The 20,794-nt window shown below is 42.8% G+C and overlaps 1 protein-coding gene across 13 annotated transcripts in view; it reads left to right on the top strand.

The window, feature by feature from the left end:
* ITSN1 (intersectin 1) overlaps positions 1 to 20,794 on the top strand; it is a 248,418-nt gene that overhangs the window by 160,245 nt on the left and 67,379 nt on the right. For 9 of the 13 annotated variants that reach the window (XM_074389317.1, XM_074389315.1, XM_039480382.2 and 6 more), the window contains 6 exons: positions 1,064 to 1,223; positions 5,442 to 5,647; positions 6,738 to 6,820; positions 10,571 to 10,737; positions 13,913 to 13,958; positions 16,739 to 16,860. In XM_074389317.1, the coding sequence (XP_074245418.1) occupies positions 1,064 to 1,223; positions 5,442 to 5,647; positions 6,738 to 6,820; positions 10,571 to 10,737; positions 13,913 to 13,958; positions 16,739 to 16,860 (784 nt within the window). The remainder of the gene's footprint in view (positions 1 to 1,063; positions 1,224 to 5,441; positions 5,648 to 6,737; positions 6,821 to 10,570; positions 10,738 to 13,912; positions 13,959 to 16,738; positions 16,861 to 20,794) is intronic. The other 4 variants (XM_074389318.1, XM_074389319.1, XM_074389324.1 and 1 more) reach the window with 1 other exon arrangement.

Genomic DNA, 20,794 nt, shown 5'->3' with positions numbered 1-20,794 from the left:
AATATGTTTCTCAGACTGGTCTTGAACTCCCAAACTCAAGTGATTCTCCCGCCTTGGCCTCCCAAAGCTCTGGGATTAGAGGTATCAACCACCATGCCCAGCCTGTTTATCTAAAATTATTAAAATCACAAAACTAGAACTGTCCCCAACATCCAGGACAACTGGTTGCTGTCAGGATGCCACATGTAATTGCATGGCATCCAGGCATGTGACCAGGTGCTTACTATAGTATGCATGGGTCAGAGAAGTGGTGTTGAGAAGCTCCCGCTCTGTAGGTGACATGTAGCTTCTTTTTTCTCATTTAACTATTGTTATTACAACTGATAATGATCACGTGAGGATATTTCTCTGGTGCTTTACAGTTACAGAGTGTTTCCCTAGTCACTATTTCATGTGACCCTCACATCTAATCTTAAGTGGCACAGTATTGTTCCTATTTTATCACTGAGGAAATCAAAATTGAGAAAATGTATTATAATTTGCCTGAGGGGGTTATTACTAATATGTGAAGCTCAGACTCAAACCTAAGCCTAATGCCTTTTTCTCTCCTCTTTGTTCTGCTGCTGCTTCTTCTTCTTCTTTTTTTTTTTTAACCCCGAGATAAGAGTCTCAGTCTGTTACCCAGTCTGGAGTGCAGTTGTGTGATCTTGGCACCCTGCAATGTCTACCTCCCAGGTTCAAGTGATTCTCCTGCCTCAGCTTCCTGAGTAGCTGAGACTACAGGCATTCACCACCATGCCCAGCTAATTTTTGTATTTTTAGTAGAGACGGGGTTTCACCATGTTGGCCTAGCTGGTCTCGAACTCTTGACTTCAGGTGACCCGCCCACCTTGGCCTCCCACAGTGCTGGGATTATAGGCATGAGCCATTGTGCTTAGCCTCCTCCTTGTTCTTTAACTGTAGAAAGCCACATAAATATAGTGGGTTTGTGTTGCACAGGCTCTTCGCTTGCCATCTTTCTTTCTCTCTCTCTCTTTTTTTTTTTTTTGGCACTATACTGTGGGTAAAAAGCTGGCATATTAGAGAGTGCTTGCTATTCATGGTGTTGTGCTTTTCCCTCCAGGTGGCCCACCAGCGCAAATGAGAAACCAGAAACGGATAACTGGGATGCATGGGCAACCCAGCCCTCTCTCACCGTTCCAAGTGCCGGCCAGCTAAGGCAGAGGTCCGCCTTTACTCCAGCCACAGCCACTGGTTCCTCCCCATCTCCTGTGCTAGGCCAGGTAAAGGCAGCCAGTGAGAGTGTGAAGACTTAGCATGCTATCTAGTGCCAGCGACTTCAGCAAATGCTTGTTGGCAGTGTCATTTAGAAGCAAGCCTCATTATATGTGTCTGGGTTGGCTGTCAGTATGGGAATCCAGTTCAGGAGCCAGAAATCTGCTGTGAATAGTTGGGAGTTTGGGTGTGGGGGTGGGGCATAGTTGACTTCTCCTGCCTGGGTTGATCAAGGAAGCTTTATTGCTGAAGTGGCATTTGAGCTGCATCTTGACCAGTGGGTAAGATCTTACTAGAAAATGGAGAGGGCCAGCATATCAGACAGAAAATTCTGGGAGAAAGGGTTTAAGGCAGACAGTCAGAATCTGTTTAAGGAAAATCATGGCCCACTCCGTTTGTCTAGACCATTGAGTTTTTATTAGAAAAGGTAGACCGAGTAAAGGTTAATGGGAAGCTCTGAAATGCTCTCCTCAGAAAGAATAATGCTGAAAGGACAAAGGTAGTTATTCTGAATCGTTCTCTTTTGCTTCATACAATAACGATAAAATAATGAAATTTCTGGAAATAATCAAGCCAAACAGCAAGTGCCCATCTGGGAGGCACTGGGGGCTCCAGGATCGTTTCTGATCCACACCCAGATGAAACACAGGCTCTAGGAAGATCCATCTGGAAGTGTGGTATGTAGGAAGATTAGAGTGGGGGGCCGGCAGGCAGTGCCACCAGTCGGGGCTGCTGCTGTCACCTAGCTGCGACCCAGGGCAGGCCTGGACCCAGCCGAGTTGATGGTCACCAAGTAGGGAGGTGCTGGTGGAAGCAGAAGAGGAGAGCACGTGCGAGAGACTGCAGAGGAGAGTGAAGAGGTTGGAGTCACAATGCCTGTGGGAGCCGAAGGAAAGGGAAGAGGACTGGAATCGAGGAAAATGGTCCACTTTAAAAGAAAGGAGGAAGGCAGAGAGTGAAATGAATGTGTAGTTAAAGGGAGAGTTGGGTTTTAGATGTGTTGAGTTGAAGGTGATTGTGGGACCCTGTCTGGCAGGCTGTTGGAACATCAATCTGGAGGGTGGAAGAGAGGGCGAGACTGGGATTATAGATTGAAGCCATTCTCATAGAGAACCTTATCAGATCTCAGGAAATGTGTGAGGTCGTCCAAGGAGAGAGAATACAGGGAGAAAATAGCAAATCCACAGGCACGTGTGTGTTCTGTAGCCTGGAAGAAGAACAGGAGCTACTCAGCAGGAAATGGTACTTTCCTTTGCATCTGTCCCAGCTCAGCATTTAGCACATGTCACATGCTTAGTTAACAGTGACTCAGTGACAGGGTAGGGAGGTTGTTCCAGAAAGTGGAGGTGGGGAAGGGGAGGTTGCTTATGTTAATATTAAGTATTGTGGTCAGGGCAAAGAAGAGACCATTCATTGTGACAGCTAGAGCTTTGTGACCTGAGAAGGAGAAGGATGAAACCACACTGCTGGGGCGTAAAAGGAAACGAGCAGCAAGGAAGTGGAAAGGTCTGCAAAAGGACAGAGAAGGAGCAGCGTGGAGCGGTCTGGGAAAGCAAGAACCAGCCATGTTGCCAGTGGAGATGGATATAGAAAAGTGAATTATCAGAAGATATAATTGGTACAAGGCAGACAATGGTAAAGGCACAGAAAAGACAAGAGTCGCTTTCTTCTGGGTGAGGAAGGGTGAAGAGAGATTGGAGAACATAAAGCCAAGAAAGATGTCGAGGCTGGGCTGCATGATACTGTTCTCAGTGAGGAGGGAGCCCCAGGCGGCTGTGGAGCATAGAAGAGGTTTGGGAGCAGGCACATGAGGGATCTGACAACAATGAAGAATTGGGCTGGTGTGGTGGCTCATGCCTGTTATGGCAGCACTTTGGGAGGCGAGCAGATCACCTGAGATCAGGAGTTTGTGACCAGCCTGGCCAACATGGTGAAAGCTCGTCTCTACTGAGAAAAAAAAAAAAAAAAAATACAAGAATCAGCTGGGTGTGGTGGTAGGCACCTGTAATCCCAGCTACTCTGGTAGGAGGGTGAGGCAGGAGAATCACTTGAACCCAGGAAGTGGAGGTTGCGGTGAGCTGAGATTGCACCACTGCACTCCGTTCTGGGTGACAGAGCAAGACTCCATCTCAAAAAAAGAAAAGAAAAAAACAAAAGAATTAAGAATTGCCAGGCTTATTTTAACCTGAGTCTGTCGTAGGTCATTGCACATTGCCTCAGCTTTCTCTAGCAATACTTCACAGCTTGGGACTAGGAATAATAATAGTAATATAGTTCACTACTGTTATTTCTATCATAGCAATACTGTGCATGGATCTTACTAAACTTCTTCCCCTCCCCACCTACACACATCTTATATTACCATGGGATTGCTAAACTTTAATAGGTTTTTGGGGAAAGTATCATCTCTACTTTACAGATGTAGAAATGGAGATTGAGAGAGATTAAACAGTTGCCAAAGTCAGAAAATTAGTAAGCGACAGACCTGGGATTCATACCCAGAGTCCACATCCAGCCCAGGCTGGGATCATTAGGTCCCATCAGTGTGAAAAGGTTGACAAAGCAGACATGGGGAAGATTTCTCGGGAGAGATTCTGAAGTACCAGTGAGGGCACAGTTGAAAGGCTGACCCTGGGGTCCATGCTTAGAGAAATCAGTGAAGTGGCCAAGAGGATTAGACAGTGCAGACGGGCTGTGGGATGAGGAGCTATGCAGGCAGCAGGCCGCTGCGAGAGGGAAAAATCCAAGGTCAGGAATATACAGTCTTAGTGGGTGTTCGAAATCCAGGGAAACCTCCTCAGCTCTGAGGGACTTCAAGGAGTGAATGTACAGCTAAATGGAAGGAAATAGGATAGGGATGTTGTGAGTTTAAGAGGGCAAGCTCACATGAAGACCAGGATTAGAGGTTAGCACATAGATGCTAAAACTAATTGACCTGTTGTAAATTCTCTGTTTATCAGACAGAATCATAACTTAATGTCAGCTAATAGAAATAACTTAAAAGGCAAGTACAAATTGGTTCAGAAGTATTTATCTCTAGGCATTATCCTTTGTTCTTTTCTATTCACATATGTGATTGAGAGTTGACGTTTCATTTTTTTTACTAAATGCTTTAAGATATTGTAATGGTTTAATGCTGTAGCTTCTTAAAAGATAATAAATGCCTCACCCTGCCTTTCCAGCCTGACCTCCTCCTCCACCCCTCCATGAGACTAGGCCACACGCAGCCCCGGATTGTGCTTCTCTTCCCGGATCCCCTGCAGTGTTCCACCTCGAGGCCTTTGCCCATGCTGTGCCCTCGGCCTGGAGTATCCTTCCTCCGAAGCCCTAGCTGTCAAAGTCCTTCTCATCCTTCATGGCCCATCTCAGATGCTGACCCTTCTGTGAAATTTACCCTTATGGCCCCAGGCAGAATTCATCCCTCTTTTCTCTTCATTCCTGCAATGAATAGTAGGAACTCCTTTTTAGTACATTTCATTCTGCCAGATGGTATATTTGGTTGTTTTTAACTCTTTCTTCCCCATTATTTGTGAGTTACTTGCTAATGATACCATACTGTCCATCTTTATAGAATTTTATGGTTAATAAAGTGCTTTTCCCTAAATTATTTGGGGGAAGCAGAGACTGTTTTTTTTCATTTTTGTGGTCTCATGGGGCAGTGCATGTAGATGTACAATAAATGGCAATTACAATGAATTTATGCTAACCAAATCCCTGTTTTCTCTAAAAAGGAACTAAAACAAGCATAATCCAGCACAGGGCCTATTTCCCTTGTCCACCTAAACTAAAATGCCAGTTAATGATCTCATGAAAACTCATAAAATTTCTGCTCCAGTGTTAATCCTCCACTAAAAATACCAGTCAGATTGGAAATGTGGAGGTGTCCTGGGCAACTTGACAGTGAAAATAGAACCAAAATATAAAAGGCACATAGCCAGATGCAACAGAATAATTGTGACCGCCTGGCTTGTTGAAATAGAGAGTTCTAGATGGTCAGACAATGACTTTGTGAAGAGACTGGCAGGTTTTTGCCTCCACTTTTGGAAGTAAACAATTGTTGGGAAACAGTGAAGCATCCAGCACTCCTGCTGTGCTGCCTCAGGGCCGTTTGTGACCGTGTGTGCTTGTCTGGCCTGTGCTTGTTGGAGAGGTGCCATGTTCACGTCTGCCCTAATTGATAACAAACCACAACATAACAAGAGGTCTTTTATGTTATTCCACACAAGGGTGAAAAGGTGGAGGGTCTACAAGCTCAAGCCCTGTATCCTTGGAGAGCCAAAAAAGACAACCATTTAAATTTTAACAAAAATGATGTCATCACCGTCCTGGAACAGCAAGACATGTGGTGGTTTGGAGAAGTTCAAGGTCAGAAGGGTTGGTTCCCCAAGTCTTACGTCAAACTCATTTCAGGGCCCATAAGGAAATCTACAAGGTATTTTTGTATTTATCTGCTTGTATTTAATGAAAACAGTATTAGGCATTAAATTACTGTTTGCGCTAGTTAAGATTCACAGGAGTTACAGGATTAGTTTGTCTTCTAGATCTTTTAACTGCAAAAGTTTGAAAATACGGAGTACAAAAAGGGAGCCTCTTACAGATTAAGCGCATTTTTTCTACCCTTATGGAAACCTATGTGTCTTGTTTTTCATTGCCTTACACAAGAAGGAATTCAGCTCTGATACCTGGAACACTCTTGTGCATTAGTTGGAGATTATGACTCTCTTTATGCTTATTATCAGCACTGTACCAGATATATGTGAATATTTAGAAACCCAAAGCATTTGGGGAAATGATCAGAAGGACTTAATTGTCTTTTTCATTAGGTTCTTACAGCATGGAACCTTAAGGTTGTTGTTTAATTCCTTTAACCATATTGATGTTCAAAACAAATTATGAGCTTTCGGAAGATGAAAATAGCAAAATTATTCAATGAGCATCTCTCAATCAATCATCCCTTGAAATAAACTAGTACATAGGCTGTGTGTCCAGTATAGCAAAGTGCTGAAAATTAAGAATGCGAGCGCTGGGCACAGTGGCGCGTGTCTGTAGTCCCAGCTACTCGGGAGGCTGAGGTGGAAGGATCGCTTGAGCCTAGGAGTTCTGGGCTGTAGTGCGCTCTGCTGATCGGGTGTCCACACTAAGTTTGGCATCAATATGGTGACCTCCAGGGAGCAAGGGACCACCAGGTTGCCTAAGGAGAGGTGAATGGCTCAGGTAGGAAATGGAGCAGGTCAAAACTCCTGTGCTGATCAGTAGTGGGATTGCGCCTGTGAATAGCCACTGCACTCCAGCCTGGGCAACATAGCAAGACCCTATCTCTTAAGAAGAAGAAGAATGCAAGCTTAGAGTCATGCTTCTGTAGTACCTTGTTATGTGTTTTTAACCTAGCTAAGTACAACTATTTCAGCTGTGGATTATTTATAGTTTTAAAATTCAAACAGTTTTAACAGAAAAATCAGTGTCATTTGTACTATTTTATTTTAAGACAAAAAATAAAATACTCTCTTCTTCCCTTGTTGCAGCGTGGAGTCTGGTTCTTCAGAGAGTCCAGCTAGTCTAAAGCGAGTAGCCTCTCCAGCAGCCAAGCCGACCTTTTCAGGAGAAGGTGAGGGTCTGAGTTGTATTATGTTCTGCAAAAGGATCAAGGACATTGTGTAAATGTTTGAAATGAGATTGAATTTTATCTTAAGATAGACTACACTTATGACCAATATATTAAACTAAAGAAAAACAAAAGTTTATCTTTTTACAAAATCAGAATACTTTATGGAAAATACTGTCAGACATATTAATCATCAAAAACTGAATTTTCTAATTATATTTTATTATGAGCCCTTTGACTTTTAAAAGAGACCCATTCAGTTTACTAAGAATCAAGTTTTCCGAGCCTCTCTGTAGCTAAATTGTGGTCATTGCTTCACCTAACATAGTCTAGTCTCATCTGACTTATATAGATAAGTATTTCATCTTAAAACTGCACAGACCAGTAGAGTTCTCACAGTGACATGAATGCCATCTGTACTGTCCCAAATGAAACTGAAACTCAGTTTCTTTGCTCTATGAAAACAACCAAACCAGACAATTTAGGCCTAAAAAAATCATTTTGAGCATTTATTACGCAAATAATTGCTTTCTTTCCCAATCTCCGCTTAGTGACATAATCTTAAATATTATATAGATGCCAACTGACCAAAACCTATATAATTCAGACCCTCATGGTAAAAATCTTATGTCTTTTTTATATTCAATACAGTCATCATCATATCGTAACTGGAGAGTACTCCTTGAGTTAGATGGGTTTTCTGTGTAAATGTCTGAGCAGTGTTAACTGATGCCGTAACTAACCAGTTCTATCATAATTCTTTATGAATTCCTTGAATACATTACATGAGAATAGAAAGTTTTATTTAATTTGTTTGCCATAATGAGATTGTTGCATTCCTTAGAAACCTTGCCTAATGAAAAATAGAATTATTAAAACAGCTGTTTTAGGTGGAGACAGCAAGGATTAAGGCATAATGGCATTTCAGACTCACAATAACAGTGTTCTTTTTTCAAGAGGATTTTTAAAAGTAAAATTTTTTTTTAGCTCATAGCATAGCTATAAAACCTTATCACTATAAACAAATCGAGGACCTAATTTTTACTATTACCATGAAAACGATGATTAGCAGAGTTCCCTTTATACATTCTCATTGTCTTAATGACTTTATTATGCACTGGTAGAGTAACAAGGCAAAAAGCTCCTTTAAACACAGTGCACCAAAAAAACTTCAGTGTATGATATCCAGTCAAGACTCAGTGGAGGGCTGGAGTTTTTATCTTGACTCTCCCATCTAGTAACCATACTATTTTGTTTATGCCTTAGCTTCCTTGTTTGTAAATTGGGCATGATAACTACCCCTTGAGATAGGAAATTATTACAAGGATAAAGAGATAACATGCAGAAGGCTTTTAGAACAAAGCACAGTAAATGTCTACTGCTTTTATTTTATTTTTGCTTCATTCCCTGGATTACTGATAAAGCCACATAAAGTATGAGCATCCTCATCCAATAGTAGTGTGGAGGAATGTTTATTTATTTGTTTTGAAACATGTACTGAGGCCTCAATAAATAGGTCACAAATGAACCACACATATACTTAAAATTGGTTAACAGAATAGAGTTAAATTCCGATCTTAGTTTGTATTTATTACAGCCATTTTGAAATGACTTAGGTATTAGAAATATTTGGAAAGGTTACTGGCTTTGTGAAGGGTTGGGAGGACATTAGCCTTAGAAATTCTGAGAAAAGCTATTTACATATATTAATGAGCCTCTTATTAATACCACATTGAATATAATCAAATTTAAAGTAAACTGTAAACCAGATAAAATACATGATCGGTTGGGGTCGCTCTTAAAATGTTGGCTTGGGGATGGCCAGTGCCTTCTGTGAAATGTCTCATGAGAAGGGTAGCTGAAGAGGAACCTCTGCCTATACATCATCACATCTCTGGGTTTCATTGTCCCCCTAAAGCCACTCGCAGATGCCTTAGTGCAAAGCAGGGCAAGGCCAGCCTCAGTCTTTCCAGTCTCCTTTATGTTTCATATTTTATACTGCAGTACCAAGTTCAGCCAGAGTTCACGTTTCTAAAGTTTCTTAAGCATTTGGAAAGTTACTTCAAAATTTGGATCCATTTTAAAGAAAGTGACTTTGAAGTTGAGGAATCACTGGGGAAAGTATTGATTGCCGAGAATCCCATCTTAAATGGCCAAATGTGATCTAAAGAACAGTAACAGGGAGCAAAATCAAAAGGGAAGGGTCAGAGTATGGAGAAATCAGAAAAATGAATCTATTAATGAAAAAAGAATGACCCTATTAAAGCCACCAAACTTTGATTTCCTTGTGTGGGAAATCATTTTTCCAATTTTCACTGTGGAGGTATGTGTTACGAGCGCCTCGGAGCTAAAGACAGAGAGTCTTCTGTTTTCCCTGGGATGTTTGAATGACCTGTGTCTGCCATGGGGCCCAGCGCTCTCCACCAGCAATTGCTGCTGGCCTCGGGGCTGACAGGTCAACAGTGGCGCTGAAGGAGGCCCCTTGTTGCTCCGGGGGCTACCCATGTGAGCACAGGGGTTAGAGGTTTTTGTGTTTTTGTCTGTTTTAGTTTTCATTCGTACCTCCTGCAGAGGCTCTGATAATTAACTGGAGGAGTTCTCCATACAAAATTCCAGCCTCCTACTCAACTCAAGGCTTGACATTAAAGGAATATCATTTAGAGAGAAATATACATTGTCCATTATAAAAATGAACTTTTTGGGTAAATGGTGATTTTTTTCTGTTGCTTTAAAAAAATACATACAAAGGCCTAGGATAAAATGGAGAAAAAGTAGAAATAAGAAACATGTGCATCTTTCTGTAAATCTTTACTTAGAACCTCCATCTAGGATTTTGTGTCTGGTGAGCTTTCTGAGAGTGTGATTCGGTTCTAAGCCTTAATAAAATCAACCAAGAGTGATGCAAAGTTCTTCATATAATCAAAAAGGAAAGTTTCTTCTGTAATGTACACCCTTCAAATTCAAGACATGAAAGAACACTAGTTGTTATCTTTTAAGACTAAATTACATGAATAATAAAATGTGATAAACTGATTTTTCTTTTTAACTTGTTGAAAGGCTTTCTGGGATTGGATAGGCATTTCTTTTATTATCAGTCCTCTCTACCTGTTTGTGCCCTTAAATGACAACTAGATGCCCATTTTTAACTAAATAATATGTGTAACTCATTTTGTGTTCTAACAGCTTCCTATCATATTCTATATAGGACATAAGTTTTTGGGCAGTTGAATAATGAAAAGTATGTCTTGTTTAATTTACATGGAGAATATATCCTATCTAACAATTTTCTAAAACTGTGATGTGGTACCTTCAAAACCGAAATACAGATACTTAATATGCTTACCAAGAGGCTGCTTATGAATGCATCTGACCCAGTGTTCAGCACAGAGTAGGTACTATGTAACTGTTAATTAAAACTAAATATAAAACCATTTTCATTCAATAAGAAATCATGGTGCCAAATGGTAGATCACTTATAAATAGGTGTTAGTAAACGTGCAGTCGGGTTTTTTGTTCCTATACCTGGGTCTTCCCAGGAATTGTCTCCCTGTCTGCAGCTACTGAACTTTTATATACACTGGGGGAATATGGAGCCCTGGGCATTCTGCAGCTCTGTATTTAATCTGCAACTAGCCCTTCTCTTGAATGGATCTTGTCCTAACTTCCTTATTCATAAACTTGCTTTTGCAAAGCTATCTGGGATTTCTTTAAACAATCAAGCTCTCTCCGTATCTCAATATTTCTCCCCACCAGAATTTATTGCCATGTACACTTACGAGAGTTCTGAGCAAGGAGATTTAACCTTTCAGCAAGGGGATGTGATTTTGGTTACCAAGAAAGATGGTGACTGGTGGACAGGAACAGTGGGCGACAAGTCCGGAGTCTTCCCTTCTAACTATGTGAGGCTTAAAGATTCAGAGGTAAACCCACATTAACTGTTTCATCTCCCTTTCTGTGTGGCGATTCTCTTTGCGGGGAGTCACATGATATTTGACAGTGGAGCTTCGTTGTGTTTTGCTAAGTTCTGGAATGTGACAGTAAATCCAGTGTGACCTGTCATTGTTTGATCTTGTCATTTGGCGCTGTAGGGTAAGCACTGGCCTCCCTCAAGCAGAACACATCAGGGCTAAGTGGAAGCTGAGTGTGACGGGGCTGATCCTAATCAGCTGGGAAGATAATGTTCAGTATTAATCTCTGTTTCTGCATGTAATTGACTTATGCTTTGGAGTAAACTTTCTTGATTAGATAATTATGGTCATTGATTTTTAAATGCCCCAAGAAAGATAGCAATTTTGCCTGTATAAATAGAAGTATCTGGTGATACTGGCCCCAGAATATTGGATATTAGAAAGTTTTTAGAATTTCTATTTTTGCCCATACAGTAGAAAGACAAGATCTAAGAGATGGGTACACTTTGGCTAGGACTTAGAATCTCCGTTGATCAGGACTGAATTTAAGTGCCGTTATCCATATAAATTGGAAATGTTCCTACTGTTGTTAAATAGAGCCCTAAAAATTTGATCGCATAAACTATGGTCTCAAGACAGTGCAAGTTTAATGGGATGGTGGGGTGGACCTACCACAGAGTATGGGAGTCTGTCTTGTCGGAGCCCCTTGCACATTAGTGGAAAGTTTCAGGTATAAATGTAGTCATTTAACAGATCCAATGCACATTTTAAAAAACCAACAAGAATTGACTTTTTTTTTTTTTTTTTTTTAAGCATTGACAGTCAATTCATAGTTACTTTCTTTTTCTCCTCATACCTCCTAGGTACTGATAGAGAAAAGGCTGGCAGGGAACCTGTAGGGGTTACTTTCTCAGGAGTAAGCAGGTGGACAAAGTTCTCTATTTCAAATGCCAGTGGTGTATCCTGGGCTCTTCCATGAGCTCGGAGCTGCTCTGGGGGCGAGGCTGGGCCTGGTGTACTGCTCCAGTAGTCCTGCCCTCGGCCTGCTAACCTCTCCTGCAGCTCCCAGAAATGATTTTGTTTGATTGGATTTTGTTTTTTTAAGGGGTGGCATTGTTTTGCTTTTTGGTTTTTCTTGCCGCGGCCTTGAGAACAGCTAGGTGGAATTCCAATGGATGGATTTACATAAGTCTGCCCACCCTTGGAGAATTTGGCAGAAGTCTGGGAGAAAATAATTTTGCCCCGTGAGACAGCTGGCATATTGGACTTTTCAGACCTGGAGACAGAATTAAGTTCTTCTCCAGGCTAGCACGTTGAGTCCAGTGAGAGTCATACAGATGATATTTCAGGGGAGTTGAGTAAAACACTAAAAACCAACTCAGTGTCTACTACCATGCATAAAAACTCAAAGTGACCTTATCTTTTGGATCAATTAAAATATAAAAGCCATTACTTGGAACATATTTTAAGAAATTACAGTTTTCTACTTTAATAAAACCATCCAAGGTAAACTTTAGAAAAACATACAGTGATTTTTTTTTTTAAGGTAAGTGGAGTTGTAAGGTACTTTCTTAACCACAGTCTTAAATTATTAGCCACAGAAGAACTAGCAGTACTAAAAAGATTATATACACATTTAGCTATACTATTCAATAATGAAAAAAATCTAAAAACTTGGCTCTTTTGTCATAGTTGGATACAGAATTCAGTGTAAAAGCAAAATATTCGACCAAACTTAACACCAGACCCAGCTTCAGATACCAGAATTGAAGTCTAGGCATGGGGAGGATTGTCCCATGCTGCTTCCCTTCTCTGTATGGGCAGGTCTGGGGCACACAGTCTGGGAGGCTTTACAGGTACACAGAGGACAGAACATGGCCTTCTGGATCCATCCCAGCTCGCTGGGCTGGCTGTGGTTTTACAAAGAGAGTACATTGAAACTACTTGAACTCGACTGTTGAGTACTGCCAATTGCTTTGTTCTTTTTATGGAATGTAGGGAGTAGATTCTAAGCCTGTACTAGGCATGTAACTGGCCACTGGAATCTTGTTTCATTGTCATTCCTTTTTTTGATACGCAGCCTATTAAAAAACAGCGAGAGATTGCCATTGTATAACTTTGTTTGTTAATAAAGAAAGCAGAATCAATTAAAAATTTAACCTAAACTTTTCCTGCTAAATGGTTCTTAAATTTCAGTAAGCAAAATAAAGAGACTGTAAGTTGTGTTCCTGGTAGATAAATGGCATATTTTTATTCTTTCAGTAACTCATGTTTAGTTTATTAAGCCTTTTGTTTTGTTTTAATTGGAATACTTAATTTACTGCAAGATAGACTCGAGCATAAATTAATTTAGAATAAAGCACTTTGTAACAACAGATTCCATTCTGGCTCCTGTCCTCCCTCTCGTGGTCTCTGTTCTTGGCTTACTCGGCTGGTTTAAAATTCCATGAGTATCCCAGAGAGGAATTCAACCCCAGAGCACTTTTTAAACTCTTGATAGTTGGGAAGAAATATGCTCTGCCTCTATGCATTGATAGAGAAATTTCAGTGTATAAACACTGTGAAATTGGGTGGAAAGGCCACACAGGAAAGCCACTGCCTCTTTGGATAGAGAGGGGTGAATAGGATGGGGGAAGAGAGCGGTTCCAGTTGTCCCTCCCTGTACTGTGTTAGTTTTTTAAAGAAGAAAGCTCCTAAAGCAAATATAGCAAAATGTTAATATTTTAATGTGTTAAATCTGGGTGGTAGGCTCATGAGTTCTATTCCCTCTATTTTTTATGTGTGAAATATGTCATAATTAACCACATGGTAACAAGCCCGAGCTTAGTGTTTAGGATGCAGACTAACAGTCTTCCTAGTTTGGAGATGCCTGTTAGATTCGACCAGGTCCAAGAAATGCCTGCGCTCGGCATGGTCAATACTGGAGCCCTCTGGGCTCTTACAGGGCCCCATACTCTGCTGTTTCTTCCTCTTACAGAAATGAGTAAAAGCCACGTGTTTGGAAGTACTTACTTTGTCCCATGTTTTCCTGATCTATATCCTTGTGTCAGGTGATGCAGTGCTATGTTTTCCCAGAATGAAAAGCGGGGCTTCGGGGCTCAAGTGGGTTTGTATCATCATTAATCGTTTTTTAAGCTGCATGATCAAAACTTCAGCATGCAAATGAGACCTTTTGCTCTGTTTTAAGGGCTCTGGAACTGCTGGGAAAACAGGGAGTTTAGGAAAAAAACCTGGTAAGTTACAAATCCTGATGCTTACTTTTCAATGTTTTGAATGTAATTGATAGTTGCTCCCCATCTTTGTCAATTAGGAATAGATCCTAAAATAAAAAGAATCTTTCCTGAGAGTGCGGAGAGTAAGTCCTCTCCTTGGAATCCATTAATAATTTTACTTGGTTATGAGATTTGTCTGTTACTTCACATGTAAGGAGTGGAGCCGTTACCTGACAGAGTGTTCTCTTGGGCTGTCGAGAAATAATTCAGGTGAGGCCAGGCACAGTGGTTCACGCCTGTAATCCCAGCAATTTTGGAGGCCAAGGCAGGTGGATCATTTTCTCCAAACCGTAAACTCTTGGAATCAAGAGCTGGTCTTTGGTGCGTTGGAGGAGAGTCCTCATGACCAGCCTGGCCAACATGGGGAATCCCAGTCTCTACCAAAAACAAAAATTAGCCAGGCATAGTGGCATACATCTGTAATCGCAGCTACTCGGGAGGCTGAGGCAGGAGAATCGCTTGAACTCAGGGGGTCAAGGTGGCAGTGAGCCGAGGTTGCACCACTGCACTCCAGCCGGGCAGCAGAACAAGACTCCATCCGAATAAAAAAAAAAAGAAAGAAAGAATTCAGGCGAGATGCTGAGAAGTTATAATACATGGAGCTGTAGGATTCTGGGCTCAGCTGCTTCTCAGTCTTCCTGTTAGGCTTGGTTAGCCCCTTTTCATTTCCAAACAATGCATTCCCAGGACACAAAACAGTGGAGAAGATTAGAGGAGCAACAGATATTATCTGAGTGTAGGTCCCATTAATTTAGAAACCATCAGATGGTTCTCCTCGGTACACATTGAAGGTTCAAAATTATAGTCACACCTCTGAATCCAAAGCGTTTTAGTTGATTTCAATAAAATCACATGTGCTATAAATAGTAGCACAAAAAAGAGAAGAAAGAAGCGGATGTGAAATAATAAGGTTTCTATGGCATGTCTTCCTGGTCTAGGTCATTGGAGCTTTTTTGCTAACATATCCTTAGGAAATTATAGGTTGAAACAGTTACTGAAATGCCAAGCGATGGATTTGCTTGTCTGTCTGGTGCTCAGCTCCAACTGGACTTACATGGCAAGAAAAAGGAAGAGAGGTTTCACATAGTCTAGGATTTTATTTTAGTCAGATAAATACAATCAGTGTATGGGGATACATTGGACCACCCCATCAAATCTCTGTCTTAACTGCAAGTTTTCTAAGTTTTGGACGTTTGTCATTCCAGAGGGTCCAGATATTTCATAGATGATGCGCAGGTAGGCTTTACTTTGTACTGAAACTAGCAAGAAAGAATACGAAAGACTGCAGATAATGTTGGGGCAGATCGCTGGCTGCATATGCCAGGTCCCATGAGGAGCAAGAACATCCAGTGCCAAATAGGGCACTAGTTTGGTCTTTCTCCAAATCATAAACTCTTGGAGTCAAGAGCTAGTCTTTGGTGTGTTGCAGGAGAGTCCTCATCCCAGCGTAGGCCTCCCAGCTGGAGCTCTCAGTCAGAGCCTAAGCTGGGGCAGTAGACTGTGCTCTGGCCTTTTCTTGCTTGCCCCAAGCTTTCCAAAGCATCAGGCAGAGCCAGGCCTGCAGTGTGATCTCCCGAGTGCTTCTGTCCTGATGGCGGACCCCTGATAACATACGGGATGAGAGCGGCTTGCTTAAGGGCCAGAGTCTTACTCATTCCCTGGAGTGAGTGGAGAAGTAGAAAATCCCGTCAGAACATGGGACCTTTTTGCGTTCTTCCTTTCCATTCTTTACTTCATTCCCTCTTTCTTCATTTTATTTTCTGTCCTCCTTTCCTTCTTTTCTCCTTTCTTTCACAAACCACACTTGGAGAGCAAGGGTAGAGGAGTAGAACAGTTTGTTCTGTATTGCTTCTAGAAGTTCAGAAGGCAGTAGCTGCAGATGTGCCAGAACTCAGGCAGAGAAGGATTCTGTCTTTTCATACTCAAAATCTCCTGGGCAAAGGGAAGTGTGTGTTTCAGAGCCTGGTTTGTGGTACTGCTGGAATTTTTCCCATGGGACTTTTAACATTAAGGAAAGGTACAGAACTGTTTACATTTTTTTCCCTGTGCTGCATTGGTTTTGCATAAAATTCCCTTCTTAACTCCAGGTCCCTCCTATAACATGAAATAAAAAGAAAGAAATTTGCCCTGTCACAGTTCGCACCTGATACTCAGGGATCACTGTTAACATGTGAGCCATAAAGAAGGCGGCTGTGTTATTGGGAGTGAGAATCTGTAGCAACAACATAGAAATAAGCTCCTGCCAGGCTCCCAGCAGTTTCGGAGAAAAATAGCCTTTCTCTTTCTACTGTACTTGGCAGCTGGAAAAGCTATTGAGTCCTTTAGTCACTTTCGCAGTTTAGTCATTGAGTGCTACTGTGCTGGGGTGGGTGGCGAATGAGGCCCCGCCCTTAGCCTCAGGGCATTTGAAGTAATTATGGGAAGGATATGACAGAAGGTGCCAGGAGTGGGCAAGGAGCAGACCTTATGGAGGGAAGTTGGTAAGTAAGTTTCGTGAGATGACCAGGGAGCCTGCTGCCCACTGAGGGCTTGAGGATCAGCCAAGCTCTTGAATGCTGTGTCTGCCTGATAGCTCTGGGAAAAGGCGTGATTCAGGGAGCCTTACTCTTTGGGTAGAAATCCAGCCCAATACATTGGTTTTGATGATGTTCATCTGTGAACCTGGGAGGCGCCTGCATCTTCTTGGCCTTTTCTCCTGCTGACTCTAACAGCGCACCGCAATGTTTGATCTTGTTTTTCAGAAATTGCCCAGGTTATTGCCTCATACACCGCCACCGGCCCCGAGCAGCTCACTCTTGCCCCTGGTCAGCTGATTTTGATCCGAAAAAAGAACCCAGGTGGATGGTGGGAAGGAGAGCTGCAAGTTAGTGTCTTTTCTACTTATTTACAGTTCTCTATCCAAGTTTCAATATGCAAAATCTCAATTTTATTATAAAGTACAAATCACCCCTCACTGCCTAAATTCTGTATTTGGGTAATAAGAGATGCCACATTTTCTGTATTTGTTTAGTTCCTAAGCTTCAGGCAGCCGATAACAGATTTCTGAGAGCTAGGATCTCATATGAAAACATATCTGTTCCATTCCTGAGTTGAGAGAGTTACTCTTGGCAGACTGAGAACTCATATGACAAGGGATGCCTGCATAGCATCATCCTTAAGTGTCTTGGCATTAGAGAGTGGAGCTTTTCATCAGTGGTATTAGAAGGTGTGGCACAGTGGCAGGTTTCTTTGCATTCAAAGCCACAGCCATACATTATAGTGTTTTTAGTTCCCCTGTGTGCATGTATGTGCATGCGTGTGTGTGTGCGTGTGTGTGTGTGTATTAATCATATCTTCTTGTTAATACATTTTACCATTCCAGATACCTACTATAAGTCTCATTTCCAGAGACAAAGATGCTTTAAAAAGATTACTGTTACACAGCTCTCATGGTAAAACTTGTTAGAATCATTGATGGATGCCAAATCTACAGGAAATTTTCAGTAGGAGCAGAAAATGTGCATGGTCTTGAAGTGACCCCCACAGATTGCTTGTGATTTTCAGGGAAACACAGTCATTATTGAGTGGAGAACTACGACAGCACCTGAATCAGGTGATCAGAATGATCAGCAGCGGGGAGATCCGTGGACGTCATGTGTGTGCAGCTGTACAGGGTGGGACATTAAAAAATGTCAGGATCATAAAAGACAAAACCTGTCGAAAGGGGACTAAAGAGGCACGAGGGGGGGCCGGGCACGGTGGCTCAAGCCTGTAATCCCAGCACTTTGGGAGGCCGAGGCGGGTGGATCACGAGGTCGAGAGATCGAGACCATCCTGGTCAACGTGGTGAAACCCCGTCTCTACTAAAAATACAAAAAATTAGCTGGGCGTGGTGGCGCGTGCCTGTAATCCCAGCTACTCAGGAAGCTGAGGCAGGAGAATTGCCTGAGCCCAGGAGGCGGAGGTTGCGGTGAGCCGAGATCGCGCCATTGCACTCCAGCCTGGGTAACAAGAGCGAAACTCCGTCTCAAAAAAAAAAAGAGGCACGAGGACTGACTGCAGTATAGACTCAGTCCTGTGTGAAAGGAAACCACGCTGGAAAGGACATTATTGGGATAACGGGCAAAATCAAGTTATGGACACTTAGATTAGACAAAATTGTCGTGCCACTGTTAAATTTACTGAAAGTGATTACTGTACTGTGGTCATATAAGAGAATATTCTTATTTTTAGGAGATACATGTTGAAGTATTTAGGGGTAAAGAGTTAAGATGTAAGCAACTTGCAATCAGATGATTCAGAAAAAGAGCTTACAGAGGAGGGAGTGGGGAGGGAGAGAGAAAGCACACAGATGAGGGAGCAGCTGGCATTGAGTGTTGACAGTAGGTGAATTCGGGTAAAGGGCCTACGGGTGTTCTGTGTGCTTTTCTTGCCACTTTTTTGTGAGTTTGAAATCATTTCTAAATTAAAAATTGCCTTTAAGAAGTTGCATAGCAGTTACTTGAGAGGTAAGCCAGCCGATTTCTGTACAGCGAACGTGTCTTCCTCCCCACATCCTCCCCAATCCAAAGGAAAGATGAACCTCAAACAGCCAGGCGGGCACCTGGGCACCCACTTCATAGCTCAGTGAAGGATGGGGCTTGCTCCCTGGTTGCCTGCCTGGGGCCTGTGGAAGGGCTAAATTTCCCTGCAGCCATCGGTCTGTCTAGCCTTTGTTGAATGTAGGTTTCTGCTGCGTAACACAGGGGGCTTCAGTAAGGCTGGGCCGGATATAGGAAGGAATGATTTCTGGAATGCTTTGTGAGGAAGGGGCCTGTGGGAACCCTTTGGTGCCCATTAGTGGGCCTGTAGACTGACTTCCCAAATCAGCTGGTGTTTGCCCATGAGCAGGACCATGTGGAACTAGGTAAGTTTGAGGGAGAAGAGAGGCAGGAAACCATTGCTGTACAGTGGGCTAGCCTCAGAAGACAGACCCTTGGGGTGCTGAGGAATGGGGAGCTGGAACAGCAGGAGCAGGAAGGAGGAAGGCCCTGCTTGGGAAGGCCTTGGGTCTCACACAGTCCCCTGTCCACTCTGTGGAGGCAAGCCTGAGGCCAGGACAGGAAGAGCCGCACTAGAGAGCTGAACATGTAAGAAACACGTCTTGGCCAGAATAGAAGGCGCAACCTGAAGTGTAGCCAAAGTCAGATCTTCCCCTGGGGAGCTCGCTGGTGGACGCCCATAAACGTCCTTTCTGGAAGTGCTGGCCAGATACTACTCACTGGTTCAGGAATCTGACCTCTGAAGCCCTAGAAATCCACTCCTTTTTGTCAGCATGCCTGCTCCTGTGCTGGGGAGGGAGAGGCCTCCTTAGACCCTCAGGTCCCACTTCTTGCTTAGAGTTGTGCTGTGTCACCCATTGGCCCTGCCATCAGCATGTTCCCGTCCTGTTTTGGAGACCTGGGAGACTCCCATTGCCTTTCCTCCTCGCCTGCGGGGCCCCTCTCCCCAGTGCAGCCTCACGTCTTAGCACTGAGCAATGACGTCTCTACTCCAGCCTTTGAAACAACAGCACCCCCTGTTCTTGTGCCTCACTGCCCTTGTTCATGACATTTCTCCCCAGGAACCAACTGACTCCTACCTCTGCAATTCCACAAGAGCTGCAGATACCACTTCTGGAAGCTCTCTGTGACCATCCCAACCAGAAGCACCGTCTCCCTCCCCTGAGCTCCAGTGGTGGTGCCATGCCTGCACCACTCTTTAGTATTTTATATACTTTGCTTTTCGTGCACATTTCTTATTTCTACATGTAGCTGACAAGCCCGTTGGAGACAGCAACCATATTTTCCAGTCCCCACACCTCTAGCACTGTGCTTAAGTGAGAGTTTGAATGGTTCTTAGGATCTACGATAAGGTGGCTGAGTTGCCACGGCCTGAGAAAGTTCCTGGTGCTGTCACCAGAGTGACTCTCAGTGTGGATCCAGAAATGAAGAAACACCAGTGAGGTCTGTGTTCTGCCCTCATGCAGCTGCAGGAGTGTGGGAAAGAGTGGTGTCACTGCGAGCTGAATGATGGTACACTTGGTAGATAAGCATGTGGAAACCTGTAAACAGATGGCTTCAGTCATCAGCAGGTTCACTGTGAACATAAAAGCTGTAGTCCTTGAGCCAAGGGCATGAAATCTATCAGACCTCAAGGAAACGGAAACCTGCCCTGTGTTCTAAAAGTGACCCAGAGTTGTCCTTGAGAAATTGGCAGGTAGGAGGGCAGAGGTGATGTGATAGAAGTTTTCTTTTAGTTTTATTTCTGTATTTTGGGAACAGGTAATTATAGTCACATGGTTTAAAATTCAAATGGTACAAGGGGATAGATATGTCTCCCTCCCACCCTTGTTACCAGAGGTAGCTGTTTTGATCAGAGCCTTGTTTCTAGACGTGTGTGTGTGTGTGTGTGTGTGGTGTGTGTGTGTGTGTGTGTGTGTGTACACATGCATGCGTGTATATGCACAAGAAGTTTTGGGTTCTCTTTTCTTGGTGGTGTACAGAAGGGTAGTCAAAGCCCACCTCATGATCCCTAACCTGAGTCTTTTCATGGGATTGTGTCATAACTGCAAGCCCTACCTCACCAACTTCGTTATAAACTCCCCATGTCATCTACTGTCCCTCTCTAACCACATAGCACAGAAACACTCCATAGATGAGTCTTATGTTGAATCAGATTGAATTAAATGAGAAAGGAATGACGTTGAAAAATGTGGCTTTACCCATCACATGGGCCTACACGTTTGTGAAAATAATGTTTAGTCTCCTTGTGTTCTGTGTTACACTGCATGTATGTCA

The sequence above is a fragment of the Saimiri boliviensis genome, chromosome 18, assembly GCF_048565385.1.
Source record: "Saimiri boliviensis isolate mSaiBol1 chromosome 18, mSaiBol1.pri, whole genome shotgun sequence".
NCBI lineage: Eukaryota > Metazoa > Chordata > Mammalia > Primates > Cebidae > Saimiri > Saimiri boliviensis.
The sequence above is the reverse complement of the archived record's forward strand: the minus strand, read 5'-3'. Positions and strand labels throughout refer to the sequence as shown.